The 17,092-nt window shown below is 36.6% G+C and overlaps 1 protein-coding gene across 1 annotated transcript in view; it reads right to left on the reverse strand.

Annotated features, from left to right (window-relative positions):
• GSTCD (glutathione S-transferase C-terminal domain containing) overlaps positions 1-17,092 on the reverse strand; it is a 131,435-nt gene that overhangs the window by 12,688 nt on the left and 101,655 nt on the right. The window contains exon 8 of the mRNA XM_030313314.1: positions 14,856-14,984. Within this exon, the coding sequence (XP_030169174.1) occupies positions 14,856-14,984 (129 nt within the window). The remainder of the gene's footprint in view (positions 1-14,855; positions 14,985-17,092) is intronic.

The raw sequence follows: 17,092 nt of genomic DNA on the forward strand, positions 1-17,092 counted from the left end.
CTACAAACTATTGGGGTGCCTGGGTGGCTCAGTTGGTTAAGCATCTGACCTCAGCTCAGGTCATGATCTCATGGTTTGTGAGTTCAAGCCCTGCATTGGGCTCCATGCTGACCACTCAGAGCCTGGAGTCTGCTTTAGATTCTGTGTCTCCTCTCTCTGCCCCTCCCCTGCTCACGCTTTGTCTGTCTCTCTCTTTCAAAATAAATAAACATTAAAAAAAAAATCTAAGAACTATTTACTTAATAGATGTTAGTCCTAAAAGGTTTTATGGCTTCATATGCTCCTAATTTCCATTGTTATCAAATGCAGGTCAGAAATAACAGGCAAATAATAAAGAGAGATATAGATCGATGTAACAATTTGAACATGAATATTTGTATAAAATACATTTAGCATAAAACAAAGGTGGCACTTCAGATTACTGGGGAAAAGATGGACTTTTTATTTACTTAATTTATTTTACGTTTTATTTTTGAGTAATCTCTACACCCAATGTGGGGCTAGAATTTAGAACCCTCAGGTCAAGAGTCACATGTTCCACTGACTGAGCCAGCCTGACACCCCAAAGATGGACTTTTTAATAAGTGATAGTGGGTCAACCCTATAGCCATATGAAAAATAAAATTAGATCCTTTCCTCTCACCATACCTAGTACATTCCAAATGGTCTGGAGATTTAAAATGCAAGACAACGATAACCATGAGTGAATTCCTCTATAACCTAGGGGAGTGGGAAATTTTACCTTTGACAAGGCAAAAATGAAAAAAAAAATTAAATGGCACAAAAAAAAACCCCACACCAAAAACCACATATAAAAAGACAAATGAGAAAATGAGAAAAAAATTGGCAACTTATAGCATAAACAAAGGGTTACTATCCCTAATACGTAGGAAGCTTCTGAAAATAAAGAACAATAATCTGATAGTAAAATGGACAAGAGATTTGGACAATTCAGAAATATGCAAATATGTCTTAAACCAAAGCTATTCAATATTGCTCAAAATAAGAGAAATAAGTATTTAAACTACATTAAGATAACACTTATCACCTATTAGAGTAGCAAAAATTCTAAAATTTGATGACAGTCTATGGGCCAGGGTATATAGGAAAACACTGTCATACAATGATGGTGGGAACACAAAAATGTCAAAATCCCTTGGAGGAGGAATTTAGCAATATCCAGCAAAATTACGTGTGTAATTTGTGATCTCGCTTCTAAAAATCTGTTCAAGGGATACACTGGCCAAAACATAAAAAGACTTATTCATTGAGGCAACATTGGAAATAACAACAAAATGGAAACAAGCCAATTTTCCATTGACAGAGGACTGGTAGCTTACTCTGCAGCTCTAAAAAGGAATGAAAAATATTTCTCTACATGGCCATGGTAGATATTATTAGATGAAAAATAATGTCAAAAAATTCTTGAACTATTTTCAGTAATCATCATTGGTGGTTGTATTTTTGTCTTAGAACTCAAACGTGTATATTGTGAGACAAAACAAATAAGACATCTGCTGATGTCATTACGAAACAACAAAAAGCTTTTTTAATTTTTTTTTTTAACGTTTATTTTTGAGATAGAGAGAGACAGAGCATGAACAGGGGAGGGGCAGAGAGAGAGGGAGACACAGAATCGGAAACAGGCTCCAGGCTCTGAGCTGTCAGCACAGAGCCTGATGCAGGGCTCGAACTCACGAGCTGTGAGATCATGACCTGAGCCGAAGTCGGACGCTCAACTGACTGAGCCACCCAGGCGTCCCAACAAAAAGTTTTTTTAAGCCTAGGAGAAAGAAGAAAAAGATAGGAGATAGATAAATGAGGCTAAGTTAAAATCCCATAGTCCTGACTTTAAGTTGGATGTGTCAGTATGAAACCACAATGATTTTTTTTTTTAATTGCCTAGCTCAGACCACAGTAAAGCCTGGAAACAAAGACCAAACCAATAGCAATGACTATCCCCAGTACCTAAATTGTGGTACTCTAAATACCATGTTCCTTTAAAGGAATGTGAATCTTCGTGGAGAAATAGTTGCTGCTGGATAGGAGGCAGGAAATGCACAAGATGAGCTGGGATGTCTTGTTATACTGAAAGCACAGACACTATCAAATTCTATTGAAGTCCTATCAAAAGGACTCAGGAGCCAACCTCAAGGGGCTCCCATCGAACAAATATGGGAATATTTGAGCATCAGTGAGAATGATAACTGCAATGGATTGAAGTATTTCAAACATGAAATTGATGAGTTAGTAATCATACTGAAAAAAAAACAAAACAAAAACCTGGTCACTTTTGGTAGATAACCAACTCACTTTGAAAACCAGAAAATACAGGGGAAGAACCTAGTTTTACCCAGCCTTTCCTATAACCAAACAGTTAATCAAGTAAATGAAGATGGAATGATAAAATTAGAAGAATGTCACCATTTTGAAATCCTTGCTGAAATAATAGGGCTAGGGGTTGATGATCTCGAACACTGCTAACACTGTCCAAGAGAAAAACCAGACAAGTGTCTACAGATAGAACCCACTACCACCTATGCTGTAGTCTTACCCCAAAGTAAACCTGATCTGATTATGTCTTTACAATCTAAATCTAATTTCTAGGCAATACAGGGAACAGGCTACTATGTGAAACAACACCAGCAGGATATGATCAACAAAATACAAATTGTGGGAAATTCTACAGGAGAAACGACATCACTATACAAACTTTAAGGGCGAAGAAGAGACGGGATGGTGTAGTAGGTGGAATTAGCCTCCAAGGATGTCCACATGCTAATACCTGCAACCTGTCAACATGGCAAAAAGGAGTGCTTGCAGATGTAATTAAGATTAAGAACCTTAAATGCCAAGATTTTTCTGGATTTACATGGGTGGGCTCAATAGAATCACATGAGGCCTTAAAAGTGGAGAACTTTCTCAGGTGGGAAGAGAGCTGAGACACGAGGAAAAGTTAAAGAGATCTGAAGCATGAGAATGACTTCAACCACAATTGCTTGTTTTCACAGCTAGCTCTAGAACCTAAGAATGAATTCTGGCGGAGCCAGCAAGGGAGCAGGAACCTTAATCCCTCAACAGCATGGAACTAAATTCTACAAACAACCTGAATAATCTGCCTTAGAGCCTTCAGATAAGAGCCAAACCAAGCTAACAGCTGACTTTGACCTAATGACACCTGGACTGGAGAAACCAGTTGAACCCAACTGGATTTCTGACCTATAGAACTCTAAGATAAGGAATTTGTGTTATTTTATGTTAAGCTTATTTATTTTGAGAGAGAGAGAGAGAGAGAGAGCACACGTACAAGCAGGGGAAGGGCAGAGAAAGAGGGAGAGAGAGAATCCCAGGCTGGTTCTATGCTGTCAGTGCAGAAGACACAGAGCTTGAACTCACGAACTGTGAGATTATGACTTGAACGGAAATCAAGAGTTGGATGCTTAACTGACTGGGCCACTCAGGCACACCAAATTTGTGTTATTTTAACCTGCCATATTTGTGGTAAATTTTTACAAGAAAAATGGAAAATGAATGCAGATAAAAACCTATAAATTTTAAGCCTTAAGATTCACATTAACCATTTCAATTTTTGCATCTTATTTCAATCCTAATTATTAAAAGAAATACACTGCAAAAAAACCATGAGACAGCTGATGTAGAGAGTTTCTACAGCAACACGAAGGAAAAGTGATTTTGTTGACTAGTTTGCTATTCTTTGTTATTAATCATTAAAGGCCTATAATTATTACTTGCAGTTATAGAAATCGCACAATTCATTCATTCATCATTCTTTCATTCATTCAACAATTACTGGGCATTTTGTATATACTGTTATCATGGTAGTGGCTGGGAATACAAAGATCAGAAATATGATCTCTTTTCTATGCTCTGGCGATAGTAACAACTGGATCCAAACTATTTATTACATTAATCAACTCAATCTGGGAATCATACAGGTTGAAACAACTCATAAAGTTCTGGTTATTTTATGTCTCTAACATTGTGATTCACAGGGGATACAAAGAAGAGTAAAACACAAACAGTACACAAATCTGTCTAATACAAGATAGATTAAGTTAAGCGCCATTAAAAAAGCACAAATAAAAATCAAAGGAGGGACAGGGGATATTCAGATAGGGAAAATTTAGGAAGGGTGTCCTGGAGGAGATGGGATTTGAGGAGGGCCTTATAGGATAGAAAGGAGTTTAGAAAGCAAAGAAGTCACAGGCACAGAGGAAAGAGCAAGTGGCATTTTCATGAAATAGGGAGTGATATTAACATCAATAATATAAAATTTAACACTTATTGAGGAAGGTGCTATGTTAAGTGCTTTCCATGTATTTAGTTGTTTAACACAACAACACTATGAAGTAGAACAACTATTTTATGTATCTTTTTTATTGTCGTAAAAAACACATAAGATTTACCATCTTAACCATTTTTTAATGTTCATTTATTTTTGAGAGAAAGAGAGACAAAGTGCGAGTGGGGGAGGGACCGAGATAGAGGGAGATGCAGAATCTGAGGCAGGCTTTAGGCTCTGAGCTGTCAGCACAGAGCCCGATGCTGGGCTCTAACCCATGAACCGCGATCATGATCTGAGCCAAGGTCGGATGCTTAATCGACTCAGCCACCCAGGCGCCTCCCATCTTAACCATTTTTAAATATACACATTGTGGTGAATCAGATCTCCAAAACTTTTTCATCTTGTAAAACTGAAATTCCATACTATTGAACAACTTCCCTTTGCCTCCTCCCATCAGCCCCTGGGAACCACCAGTCTACTTTCTATTTCTACGCATGTGACTACCTTACATTCCTCGTATAAGAGAAATCATACAGTATTTGTCTTTTTGTAACTGGCTTATTTCACTCAGCATAACATCCTCAAGGTTCATCCATGCTGTAGCAGGACAGGATTTCCTTCTTTTTTAAGGCTGGATATATGTATTTATCACATTGTTTGTCCATTCACCTGTCTATGGACATTTGACTTACTTCCAACTCTTGGTTACTGGGAATAGTGTTGCTGTGAACATGGGTGCACAAATAACTAAGTAGGTACTATTTTAAGATGAGAAAGGCCAAGAAAGGGTAAATAAATAAAGGGAATAAGTTTATTCCAGGTCACACAACAAATTAAGAACACTAACTCAGACATTTCGGGGTGTCCATCCTAGATAACTACTCTTTACAAATACATTCCCGTTCATTTTATTAATTTCATTGGTCCTACAATCTTGTGAAATTATAAAACCATACAGAATTAGCATGTATTCAGTATTTGTTAGATGGCAAAATCTTCACATTGATTATTTTCTTGATGTAATCATTTAATTATTTTCTTAATTTAATACGTTAAGTAGCTCTTATCTCCATTTTCAATAGCATGTCTAAGGCCACCTCGCTAGTGAAACCTGGTCTAAGGTCACAAGTGATGAAGCCATGATTTAAACTCAAACTGACACCAAACTTTGTTGTAGTTCTCGATGTTCCCATTTGCTCCTTTCTGAGATGTGGGGAGTGAACAAGAAGTCACAGACTGGACTCCAGTCCAGTTCTCGCACTGACTTGCTACATTCCTCAACTTCTCTATCTGTAAAATGAGAAGGCTGAACTGGATGATCTCTAAATTCTCCCAGCCCAATTAGGCTCTGCACCTTCTCTTCTCAAAGGATTCTTAACCAGATATTTTATACGTAAGCAGGTTTGGTCTCAACTGTGCACCCATGTTCCTCCTCTTTCAAAACTTTTGTGCAATTACATTAAGATAATTGGTTTTAAAATTCAAATAATACTAAAAAGCAGGTACAGTAATAACAGAAGTTCCCTTGTTCTATATACTCTTCTACCCCTGAATGAACGTCTGGCAACCGAAGCCCATGCTTCTCAACTCACTGGTGTTCTTTCCTGAAATCTATCTCTTTTTCCATATAACAAATGTACATTGCTATCTCTTGATTTATAAATATTAGGCCTTATTTATTGATTTTTTTTTATGGGAGATGAGGTTCTTTTCTGTTTGGTTTTATTTTTTTACATTTACACCTTTTTTCCCTTTTACCATTCTCTTAATATTATCCCCAATTTGGGGCACCTGGGTGGCTCAGTCAGCTGAGCGTCCAACTTAGGCTCAGGTCATCATCTCGCAGTTCGTGGGTTGGAGCCCTGCACGGGGCTCGCTGCTGTCAGTGCAGGGCCCACTTCAGATCCTCTGTCCCCCCCCCCCCCACCTCTCTCCAGCTCATTCTCTCTCTCTCTCTCTCTCTCTCTCTCTCCCTCTCTCTCTCTATCTCTCTCACTCTCCCCCCAAAAATAATAAACTTAAAAAAATATTAACTCCAATTTTTAGTTAAGTGTTTATGCAATGTTTTTATTATTATTGCTTTGTGTATATACTGTTCACTGCTGAGCTAAAGTTTGCTGTACAATTTTTTTTTTAACATTCAAGACTCTACCTACCTAAAACCTCTGTAAAATGCCCTATTGTTTAACTTTCCACTGTATGAAAACTGCCAAGTAATCAATCAGTTCCATTTTTCTTTCCTGGGCCTTCTGACCTTTAGCTAATGATCAGTGCTCTCTAGGCCTTCTACCTAGCTCTGGTCCTGAGAGTCCCTTTGCCAGCATACCAAGAACTCTCTTCAGCCCCTTTTGTGTTGGATACCACTTATTCCTTTTTCCTATTTACTCTCTTGTGTTAGTGAAGCATATCTTCCAGGAGTTTCCTGAGGTACATTTCTTGAGACCTTGAAATTTTCTTTATTACTTTCACATTTGATTGATGGATTGATAAGGTATAAAATCTTAGGTTGGAAATTGTTCTTTAGATTTTGAAGGTATTGCTTCACTGTCTTCTAGCTTTCTAGGTTGCTATTGAGATATGTGATGGTATCAAAATGCCAAATTCCAAATTTTTGGTATATGGCTCCTCCTTTTTTTCTCTCTCTGGAAACTGTTAGGAACTTCTTTTCATCCTTGGTGTAGTAAAATTTCAAAACAATATGCCTTGGTTTGGGTCATTTTTCAAGTGGGCTTATTTTTTTTATTGGAGTATAATTAATGTACAGTGTTATCTTTATTTCAGGTGTATAATATAATGATTCAACAATTCTATACATTATTCAGTGCTCATCAAGATAAGTGAACCCTTGATAACCTTTATCTATTTCACACCCTGCCCTCTGGGATACCACCAGTTTGTTCTCTGTATTTAAGAGTCTGTTGTTTTGTTTGTCTGTTTTGTCTTTTTTGTTCATTTGTTTTGTTTCTTAAATTCCACATATGAGTGAAATCATGGTTTTTGTCTTTCTCTGACTTATTTCACTTATAATACCCTCTAGGTCCATCCATGTTATCGCAAATGGCAAGATCTCATTCTTATTTATGGCTGGGTAATATTCCAGTGTGTGTGTGTGTGTGTGTGTGTGTGTGTGTGTGTGTGTATCTTTATGCATTCATCTATGGATGGACACTTGGGTTGCTTCCATATATTGCCTAGTGTAAATTATGCTGCAATAAACATATGGGCGCATATGAAACATATATCATTTCAAAACAGTGTTTTCATTTTCTTTGGGCAAATACCTAGCAGTAAAATTACTAGATCATATGGTAATTCTATTTTTAATTTTTTGAGGAAACTCCATACTGTTTTCCACAGTAACTGCACCAATTTACATTCCCACCAACAGTGCATGTGGGTTCCTTCTACTCCACATCCTTACTAACACTTGCTTGTTATTTCTTGTCTTCCTGATTTCAGCCATTCTGACAGGCATAAGATGATATCTGATTGTGGCTTTGATTTGCATTTCCCTGATTAGTGATGTTGAGCATCTTTTCATGTGTCTGTTGGCCATCTCTATGTTTTCTTTGGACAAATGTCTATTCAGGTTCTCTGCCCATTTTTAATCAGATTTTTTTGTTTGTTTTTGTTTTTGGTATTGTGTTTTATAAGGTCTTCATATATTTTGGATATTAACCCCTTATCAGATATATCATTTGCAAATATTTTCTCCCATTCAGGAGATTGCCATTTTGTTTTGTTGATGGTTTCCTTCCCTGTGCATAAGCTTTATTTTGGTGTACTCCCATTAGTTTATTTTTCCTATTGTTTTCCTTGCCTAACAAGACATATCTAGAAGAATGTTTCTATGACTAACGTCAAAGAGATTATTGCCTATGTTATGATAGGCATAATCTATGATAATAGATTAGGTTTTTAATCTATTTTGAGTTTATTTTTGCATGTGGTGTAAGAAAGTGGTCCAGTTTCATTTTTTTGCATGTAGCTGTCCAGTATTCCCTACCCCATTTATTGAAGAGGTTGTTTTTCCCCATTGTATATTCTTGCCTCTTGTTGTAGTACAATTGACCATTTAAATGTGGGTTTATTTCTAGGCTCTCTTTCTGTTCCATTGATCTATGTGCCTATTTCTGTGCCAGCACCATAGTGTTTTGATTGCTATAGCTTTGTAGTAGTGGGCTTTTTAAATCAAGAGAAATGGATTCTTCATTATTGACACATTTTCTTCTATTAGGTTTTTTATATTTTCCTTTCCACTATTTTATCTGTTTTCTCTCTCTAGTTCTATTCTTGAGGTATTGGGTTTCACGAACTGAATCTTTAATATTTTTTTTAAAAAATGCTTATATCAGTTTCTATTTCTTTGTCTTTTTTTCTTGCATTTTCTCAGGTGATGTCCTATAAGTCATCTTTAAGATTTTCTTCTTTTTCTTTTTTAAGTTTATTTATTTATTTTGAGAGAGGGAAAGAGTGAGCAGGGGAGGGGCAGAGAGAGAGAGAGAGAGAGAGAGAGAGAGAGAGAATCCCAAGAAGGTTCCACCCTCTCAGCTTGGAGCCCCATGTGGGGCTTGATATAATGAGGTGTGAGATCAAGACCTGAGCTTAAATTAAGAGTCAGAGACTTAACGGACTGAGCCACCCAAATGCCCCTGTTGTTGTTGTTGTTGTTATTGTTTTACGGGTTAACATATTTTTAGTTTCCAAGAAGTTACTTCTTGTTCTTTGTTGGTTCTTTTTTTTTCCTTTTTCATTCTATCCTTGTTTTATTCACTAAAGAGTGAATGACTAAAAAGCTGATTGGAAGTACTGAATGAAAGACTTGAACACTGGTGGGCTTCACTAGTGACTAAGTGATCAGGTGGCTAGCTCCCCCCACTTTTTTTTTTTTAATTACAGCTACAGTATCTGTAGTTATTTTCTCTGGGGACAGTTGAATCTAAAAAGAAATATTTTTTTTTATTTCTTTGACAACATAATTCTAGCTTCCAAATTTCTGGAATTAAGGGCAAATGGGGGTGAGGGGGAAGAGATCTGTTATTCAGTGTGCAGATTCTGAGTTCTTGTTTTCAATATGGCACATCACCCTTACCCTCCTCTGTGAACAGTATCCCTGTATTTTGAGCATCTCTGGCTCAGTTTCTTCATAGAATAAACTTCTAGTCTCTCGCAGGAGTCAGGGAGTCTACTCAAGATAAGGGTAGGAATCTGGGTCTCTAAATAATATTTTTAATTAAAGATGATTTCAGCTCCTCCTTATCCCCTTCCTCTGAGGTTTCTGGTATCCTACATTCTTGAAATATTCTGGGATCCTGTGAGAGCAAATTGACTTGCTTCCTGATAGTCACTCCCTATCCTCATGCTTTTAAGTTTGATCCTCCTCTTTTCTACTCAATCCTTTACTATTTTTCTTTAATCTGCTTTCTGCCTTCATATATAATAGTCCAAGTTACGGAATCTTGAACACAGGTTCATCACAGATGGAGTATGATTCTTCTGGTTTTTGTTCTCCTTGTTATTTGGAAGTCTGATCTTTCTTGGGGAGAAGGGGGTTGAAATACTTCTATACACTCTCTTGGCCTGGGAAATCCTCCACTGAAAAATGATTTTTTAAAATTGTGTTTGCAGACTATATAGTTCCTCAAGTTCCTTTTCTTTTAAAACAAGGATTACATAAATTACTCATCAAAAGTGTTAGTGAATTACATTGTATAATTGCATGTGCATCTAATTGTACACTAACATATATAACTAGAAACGAGCTTGTAATTAAGCACTCAGCACTGATAAATCCTAAACTATAATATTAAAATTGTTATGGGTATGATAGATAAACTGTTTTGAGATATAGATATATATACTGGCAATATAGAAAATATTCACCAATACTCTTAGAAAAAGTATCTATCACTTGGTTCAGAAGACTCTGTTACTATTGGAATTAGTTAAAACATTTTGGTGGGAAAGTTAGTTAGCACTGACACAGTTTTTGTTTTTTAATGCAGTGTGTTTTTCCATAGTCATGGTCCTTTCTGTAATACTGTTTGAGAGCATGCATATTAATACACATGGTAAATTAGGTCTTAAAAAGCATAATCTTGTAAAGTAAGTTTTCACAATAATGCAGATTATTTATCCTGCATCAAACAAAAAGGCAATAATAAGCCTCTTAAAAAAAAAGCCTTGAGGGGCGCCTGGGTGGCGCAGTCGGTTAAGCGTCCGACTTCAGCCAGGTCACGATCTCGCGGTCTGTGAGTTCGAGCCCCGCGTCAGGCTCTGGGCTGATGGCTCAGAGCCTGGAGCCTGTTTCCGATTCTGTGTCTCCCTCTCTCTCTGCCCCTCCCCCGTTCATGCTCTGTCTCTCTCTGTCCCAAAAATAAATAAACGTTGAAAAAAAAAAATTAAAAAAAAAAAAAAGCCTTGAGGTACCTATATGGCTATTGATTGAGTGCCTGACTCTTGATTTCGGGTCAGGTCAAGATCTCACAGTTGGTTGGATTGAGCCCTGTGACGGCTCTGTGCTGACAGCACAGAGCCTGCTTGGGATTCTCTGTCTCCCTATCGCTCTCTCTCTGACCCTCCCCTATGCACGTGTACACGCATGCTCTCTCTTTCAAAATAAATAAATAAACTTTTTTTTAAACCTTTAAAAGGTCTGCTTTTGAAGCAATTTTTGTAAGTTTCCCTTTAAGGGATGGTAATCAAAACATTTCTTAGTTTGGGTTGTTATGGAAAAAAAAAAATCACCCTACAGTGGGTAGCTTAAACAGCAAACATTTATCTCTCACAGCTCTGGAGGTTGAGAAATCCAAGATCAGGGTGCTGGCAGATCTAATGTCTGGTGAGGGGTCCCTTCCTGGTTTGCAGGTAGAGAGCTGGAGAGGAAGCAAACTCTCTTTTCTCAGGGGGTACTAATTCCATTCAAGAGGTCTCCACCTTTATGGCCTAATTACCTCCCAAAGGCCCACCTCCTAATACCACCACGTTAAAGGTTAGGAATTTAACATATGAAGCTTGGAGGGAGGCAAACATTCAACCCTTAACACATACTTAATTCAGGGTCATACAGCTGGATATATTGAAACGAGGAGGAAAAAATACCTTCTTGGATGTTTCTTATTTTTGAAAAGACTTTTATATATTCCTCAGGACACCAATATTCATTATAATCAAAATCAGAATAAGCCAATCAAAAGGTATTTCTCTAATAATCAAATACTTTTTTTGAAAGAAAAAAAAATTTTATATGTACAGAATTCTTTTAGATGCCTTGCAGTAATCCTTAAGGACCTATTAGCCTCTCTTGGCTAAATAAGCTATCTATCTGTAAAAATATTAAACACAAATATTTATTCTTCAATCTTTACTGCTTACATTATTATAAATATAAAAATGACACATTAAATTTGAGGTATTTTGAAAATATGGAAAATAATAAAGAAAAAAATGTTACCACGTGGCATATAGAGATAGCTACCTTTAAAAAATCCATATTAGCATATTCTTCCCGTCCTTTTTTTCTTTTTTAAGGTGTTTTTTTTAAGTTTTTTTTCCTTATTTTGAGAGAGAGAGAGAGAGAGAGAGAGCATGGGAGGGGCAGAGAGAGACAGAGAGAGAGAGAATCCCAACAGGCTCTTCACTGTCAGTGCTGAGCCTGATGTAGGGCTTAAACCCACATACTGTGATATCATGACCTGAGCCAAAATCAAGAGTCAGACGCTTAACCAACTGAGCCACCCAGGGGTCCCACCTCCCATCCTTTTTTAAATCAGTTTTTACATGGTTAAGATCATACTGCACAGAGTAAGATGAGGCCCAATTTATTGAGTACTCCTAAATGGCAGACAACCTGCTAAGTGCTTCACATACATTGTATCAATATCCTATGAGCCACATATTTTATGCCTAATATATGGAAAATATGAGGATATATGGAAAAACTGAAGATTAGTGAGTTTAAATAAGTTGCCTGGGGCCATCCAGCCAGTAAGCAGCCAAGCTGAGATTTTAGCACAAGCTTGGCCAGTATCAAAATCCATACTCTTTACCATTATGTTTATTTTCTTTGTTTACCACTATAACTAATTTTAATGCCATTAACAAATCATTGCAAATATCATGTAAAGTAAAAATGTAAAGCTCCTGTATGATTAGGCTTATCTCGCTGAAGCCCTGCAGTCAATGAGCAATCATATTTTTCAAAAATCTTTACAAATATTAAGAGCAAGAATGGAACATCGTTGCTGTTCAAGTTAAAATGTATTGAGACTTTAAATGTTTTTATAAGCTTATCAGGCATTTGTATTTCTAAGGATTATATATTTCTCAAATAAGTACAGTGTGAGCCAGAAATTACAAAATGACCCTTTGGAACAAATAACATTACCTCATTGATTCTGGTTATGTTGGGCAGGTACAGTAGGTGGAAGATACACACACACACACACACACACACACACACACACACATATATGATTTGTTTAAAGTTCCTAAACATAGCTGGTTCCAAGACTTTAAGATTCTCTCCTTAAAATCTAGTTTACATCATTATTTTTACATCTAAAGAAAAATGGTAAAAGGAAAAGGTATTTACTAAGCAAAGATAAATGCTAACTAAACCCTTATTGAAAATATCACCAGATCATGGATTAATGCAGTTTTAATGCATTTCCAATACCTAGTTATTCTGATTTCCTCTCTGGCTACACTATTTTCACTGTAATCTATTTAAGAGTTGGAGCCACTGATGCATTCAGTTTGATTTATCTAGTGACAATACCTCAATTATCCTCCTGGGGAAAATTATTTTCTTGTGAGTAAATCTAATTTTGGTTTAATCTTCCAAGTAATTTTAATTAATTTTCTATATATTTTGACAAAAGTAATTATGAAAGAAAAAGGCCATTATGACTATATTATTATGAAATATAGAGAAAATATCACATCAAAAAGACATAAACATTTTCAGTTGGTGTTAGTGAATTATGACCTTGCAAGTTACAAGAATATGCCAGAATGTTTTAGCACCCATAAGCCACAGAAGGCTAAAGAGACATGTGGCTGATAAGATGCGAATTTTGTAATTTGAGAGTTGAGTAAATGGGTAGCAATATCTTGTCACCTTAAATATTATGCCTGGTGTACAGGTAACATGGGCATTGGCTTAATGGCTCATTTCGTGGGAGAAGTTTTAACCTTTACATCAACATTTACGTAAATTTTAGGTTGCACAGAAATATATAATCAATTTGAATTTGCTGTTTCGGATATCTGCGTTTTCCTGAATTTCCTTATTAATAGCTTACTTCTCTTCCTGTAGGCTTGGCTTGACATAACCAATCTGGATCATGTCTACAAAGGAAACAAACTGCATACATTTTTGCTGCAAAAGATAACAAACCCCACAAATTTTCAGTAGTGGATATCTAAGAAATGAACCTCACTGGACAAAAATTATAAGAACTACGAAAGTCTGAGTTTCTGAAATTGAAGAAGAGTTCCAGCTAGACCTTCCTATTGTGTATGTTGTGTGAACACACACAGTCGGGAATGCAGATTAGCACAATTTTCCTAGAAAGTGATTTGGCAAACGTATCAAAGTCTTAACGCATAAGATATCCATCATAGTAATAATTACACATTATAACAACATGAAGAAAAAGAAACATTATTGATGAGTAGGGGAAAGATTTATGACAATGTTCAGTAAACCAAGACCTATGTAGTATGATGTCAATGATAGTAACGTATGTATAAACATGCATTTGTATGTGTGCAAGAATATATAAAGACCAAAGGTTTTTGATGGTATTCATTTTTTCAGTAGTTGAAATACTGGTGATTCTTCTTTATATTATTATGTATTTTTCTGTATTGAGCATATTGTTCATTAATAATAAGAAAAAAGTATTTAAAAGAAATACAAGGAGGTGTGCCTGGGTGCTTCAGTCTGTTGAGCTTCTGACTTTGGCTCAGGTCATGATCTCAAGGTTCATGGGTTCCAGCCCGTGTTGCGCTCTGTGCTCACAGCTCAGAGCCTGGAGCCTGTTTCAGATTCTGTGTCTCCCTCTTTCTCTGCCCTTCCCCTGTTCCCGCTCTCTCTCTCTTTCTCTCAAAAATAAACATTAAAAAAATTAAAAAAAAATAAAACAAATACAAGGAATAACAGTAACATTTCTTTGTTTTTCTTTCATTATCTTTTAAAAATGTAAAGTAAACCAAGGGAAGTCCTTGTCATTAGAAATCATTCATTCATTCCATTGATAACTATTTTTAAGCACTTGCTACATGTCAAACATAGTTTTAGGCACTGGGGATTCTGCAGTGAAGAAAATTAAGTTCATATCTGGGAGAGGAACAAATGTTACCTCGGTCACATAATGGTGAAGTGCTATGAATGAAATCATACTCATTAATGTGCTATACTTCATAAATAGTAGAAAACACAAGTTATAAACTTGCTAGCAAAGAATATAAAAGTATTTATTTAGTCTAAGGCATATAATTTTTCTTAATTAACTGAAGAAATTGAAATTGTTTGATTACTTACCCCAATATTAAACATCCCTGTAAAATATTCCATATTTGCTTGAATGAACCAAATGTTGCTTAAACCTAGTTCATCACTTCTCTTCTTAGCACGAATTAATGATAGTTCCTTGTTTTCTATTAACGTAACCTAGATTTCATCCAGGAAACAAAAGTACATTCAGTAACATAATTCAGACATTAGGGCAAAATATTATTACTGCATTTAAGCTTTCATGTAGAACATATTCATTGATCCTTGTCCTGTGCCAGGAAGTACACCAGATAGTGTGTTACAAAACTGAACAAGGTCCTTGATTTCTTGCACCTTATGGATGGAGTGATAGAAGAGAAACAGGCAGGGGCGCCTGGGTGGCGCAGTCGGTTAAGCGTCCGACTTCAGCCAGGTCGCGATCTTGCGGTCCGTGAGTTCGAGCCCCGCGTCAGGCTCTGGGCTGATGGCTCGGAGCCTGGAGCCTGTTTCCGATTCTGTGTCTCCCTCTCTCTCTGCCCCTCCCCTGTTCATGCTCTGTCTCTCTCTGTCCCAAAAATAAATAAAAATGTTGAGAAAAAAAAAATTAAAAAAAAAAAAAAAAAAAGAAGAGAAACAGGCAATTACAATACAGTGATAAGTGTTTAACGAAAGACATATGTGTCATCACAGCACTCAGACTTGATGACTAAGGAAGGTTTCAGCCATTTAACATGGAAAATAATATAGAAGCTGAGGCCTGAACAATGAATAGAAACTAGCTGGAGCAATGAATGAGTGTTTCAAGCAGAGAGAGAAACATGCATGAAGTGGGAAGTGAGACAGACACAGGGTGTTTGAAGAACTGAGAACATTGGTGTCTCTGGGCACGGTGCGTGGTGGTGATGCAGAGTGGGGGACAGGGTGTGGAGGGTAGAATTGAGTCTGGAGAGGTAACAGGAGCCAGATCATGTGATAAAAGAAGGTTCCGTTGCTGCAATGTGTAGTATGGATTGGTGGGGGTGAGGCAGAAGGAAGGGTAACCAGTTAGGAGTCTCTAGGAATGCAGGCCAATGAAGATTGGAAAGGATTACTGGTCTACAGAGAGAAAAGTGGGCAGAATTAAGTCCCTTTCATCACTATCATCTCTAATTCTACCCTTATTTTGTCCTTATGCTTGTCTTCACAGAAACATCCTGGGTCCCTTTGTATAAAAAAACCTGTCAGAGTATACTTGGTTTAAGGCTTTCTGGCCATTCATTATTCTATCCAAGATTTCCCCTCTCCAGGCTCAATGTCTCTAAGTTTCCAGAACTGTTGGGAAGGGGGGAAAGACCCCATGTCTCTGCCTCTGTTTCTCCAGGATTCTACTCTATGAGCTTTCTTCCTCTAACTCCAACCAAGAAAATTGTTACTTTCCTTGATAATGAAACAGAAACCTGCTATTTTTTCCCAGGATTCCTTGTTCATTTTGCCTCTTATTTTCTAAGGAAGGGAAAGAATAATACCCTTCTATTCCCCATCTTTCTGTTACATGTCTTTCTGGCCAGTCTATGCTCATCTTTCCCTTCTGCAAGGAATCACTATGATTATTTTACACCTTCTAGAAAGTTCACAAGCAAAGAATCTGCCCCATTTGATTTGTATTTTTTAAAATATAATCTATTGTTAAATTGGTTTCCATACAACACCCAGTGCTCATCCCAATAAGTGCCCTCCTCAATGCCCATCACCAATTTTCCCCTCTCCCCCACCCGCTGATTTGTATTTTTTAAAATACATTAAATTCTAGACTTTTATGCTAAAAGATGGTCATTGTGAGGAAATGATTTCATATGGCAGAAGACTAAAAATAACAAACTTCTAACAAATAGTGGCAACCACTGCATAAACTGTGGTACGTTTACTTAAAAACATACTATGTAGTCACATTTTAGTGATATTTTAATAATGATATTTGAAACTATTTGTAATAGGGAAAAACATACTGAGTGAAAGCTGGTGACTAAAATTGTTTTTGCATTTTTTAGAATCTGCAGTAAGAAGCACCCTCATGGACAATGATGATAAGAATATGGGGAGAAAAGCATTTGATGGATGAGTGTGGTAAATTTAGAGTTTATTTTTTTCTTTGACAAATTTTGTTATTGCTGTTACAATTTTGATACAATGGATAAGAATCAAGATACTGAAAGGATATGCTTAACAAGGGTCAGAGGCTAGTATTTCCAGTATAAAATTATGTTGACAATTAAACTAGTTTCATCATTCATTATTTTATTTAACCA

This window comes from Lynx canadensis, chromosome B1, assembly GCF_007474595.2.
Source record: "Lynx canadensis isolate LIC74 chromosome B1, mLynCan4.pri.v2, whole genome shotgun sequence".
In the NCBI taxonomy this organism is placed as follows: Eukaryota; Metazoa; Chordata; class Mammalia; order Carnivora; family Felidae; genus Lynx; species Lynx canadensis.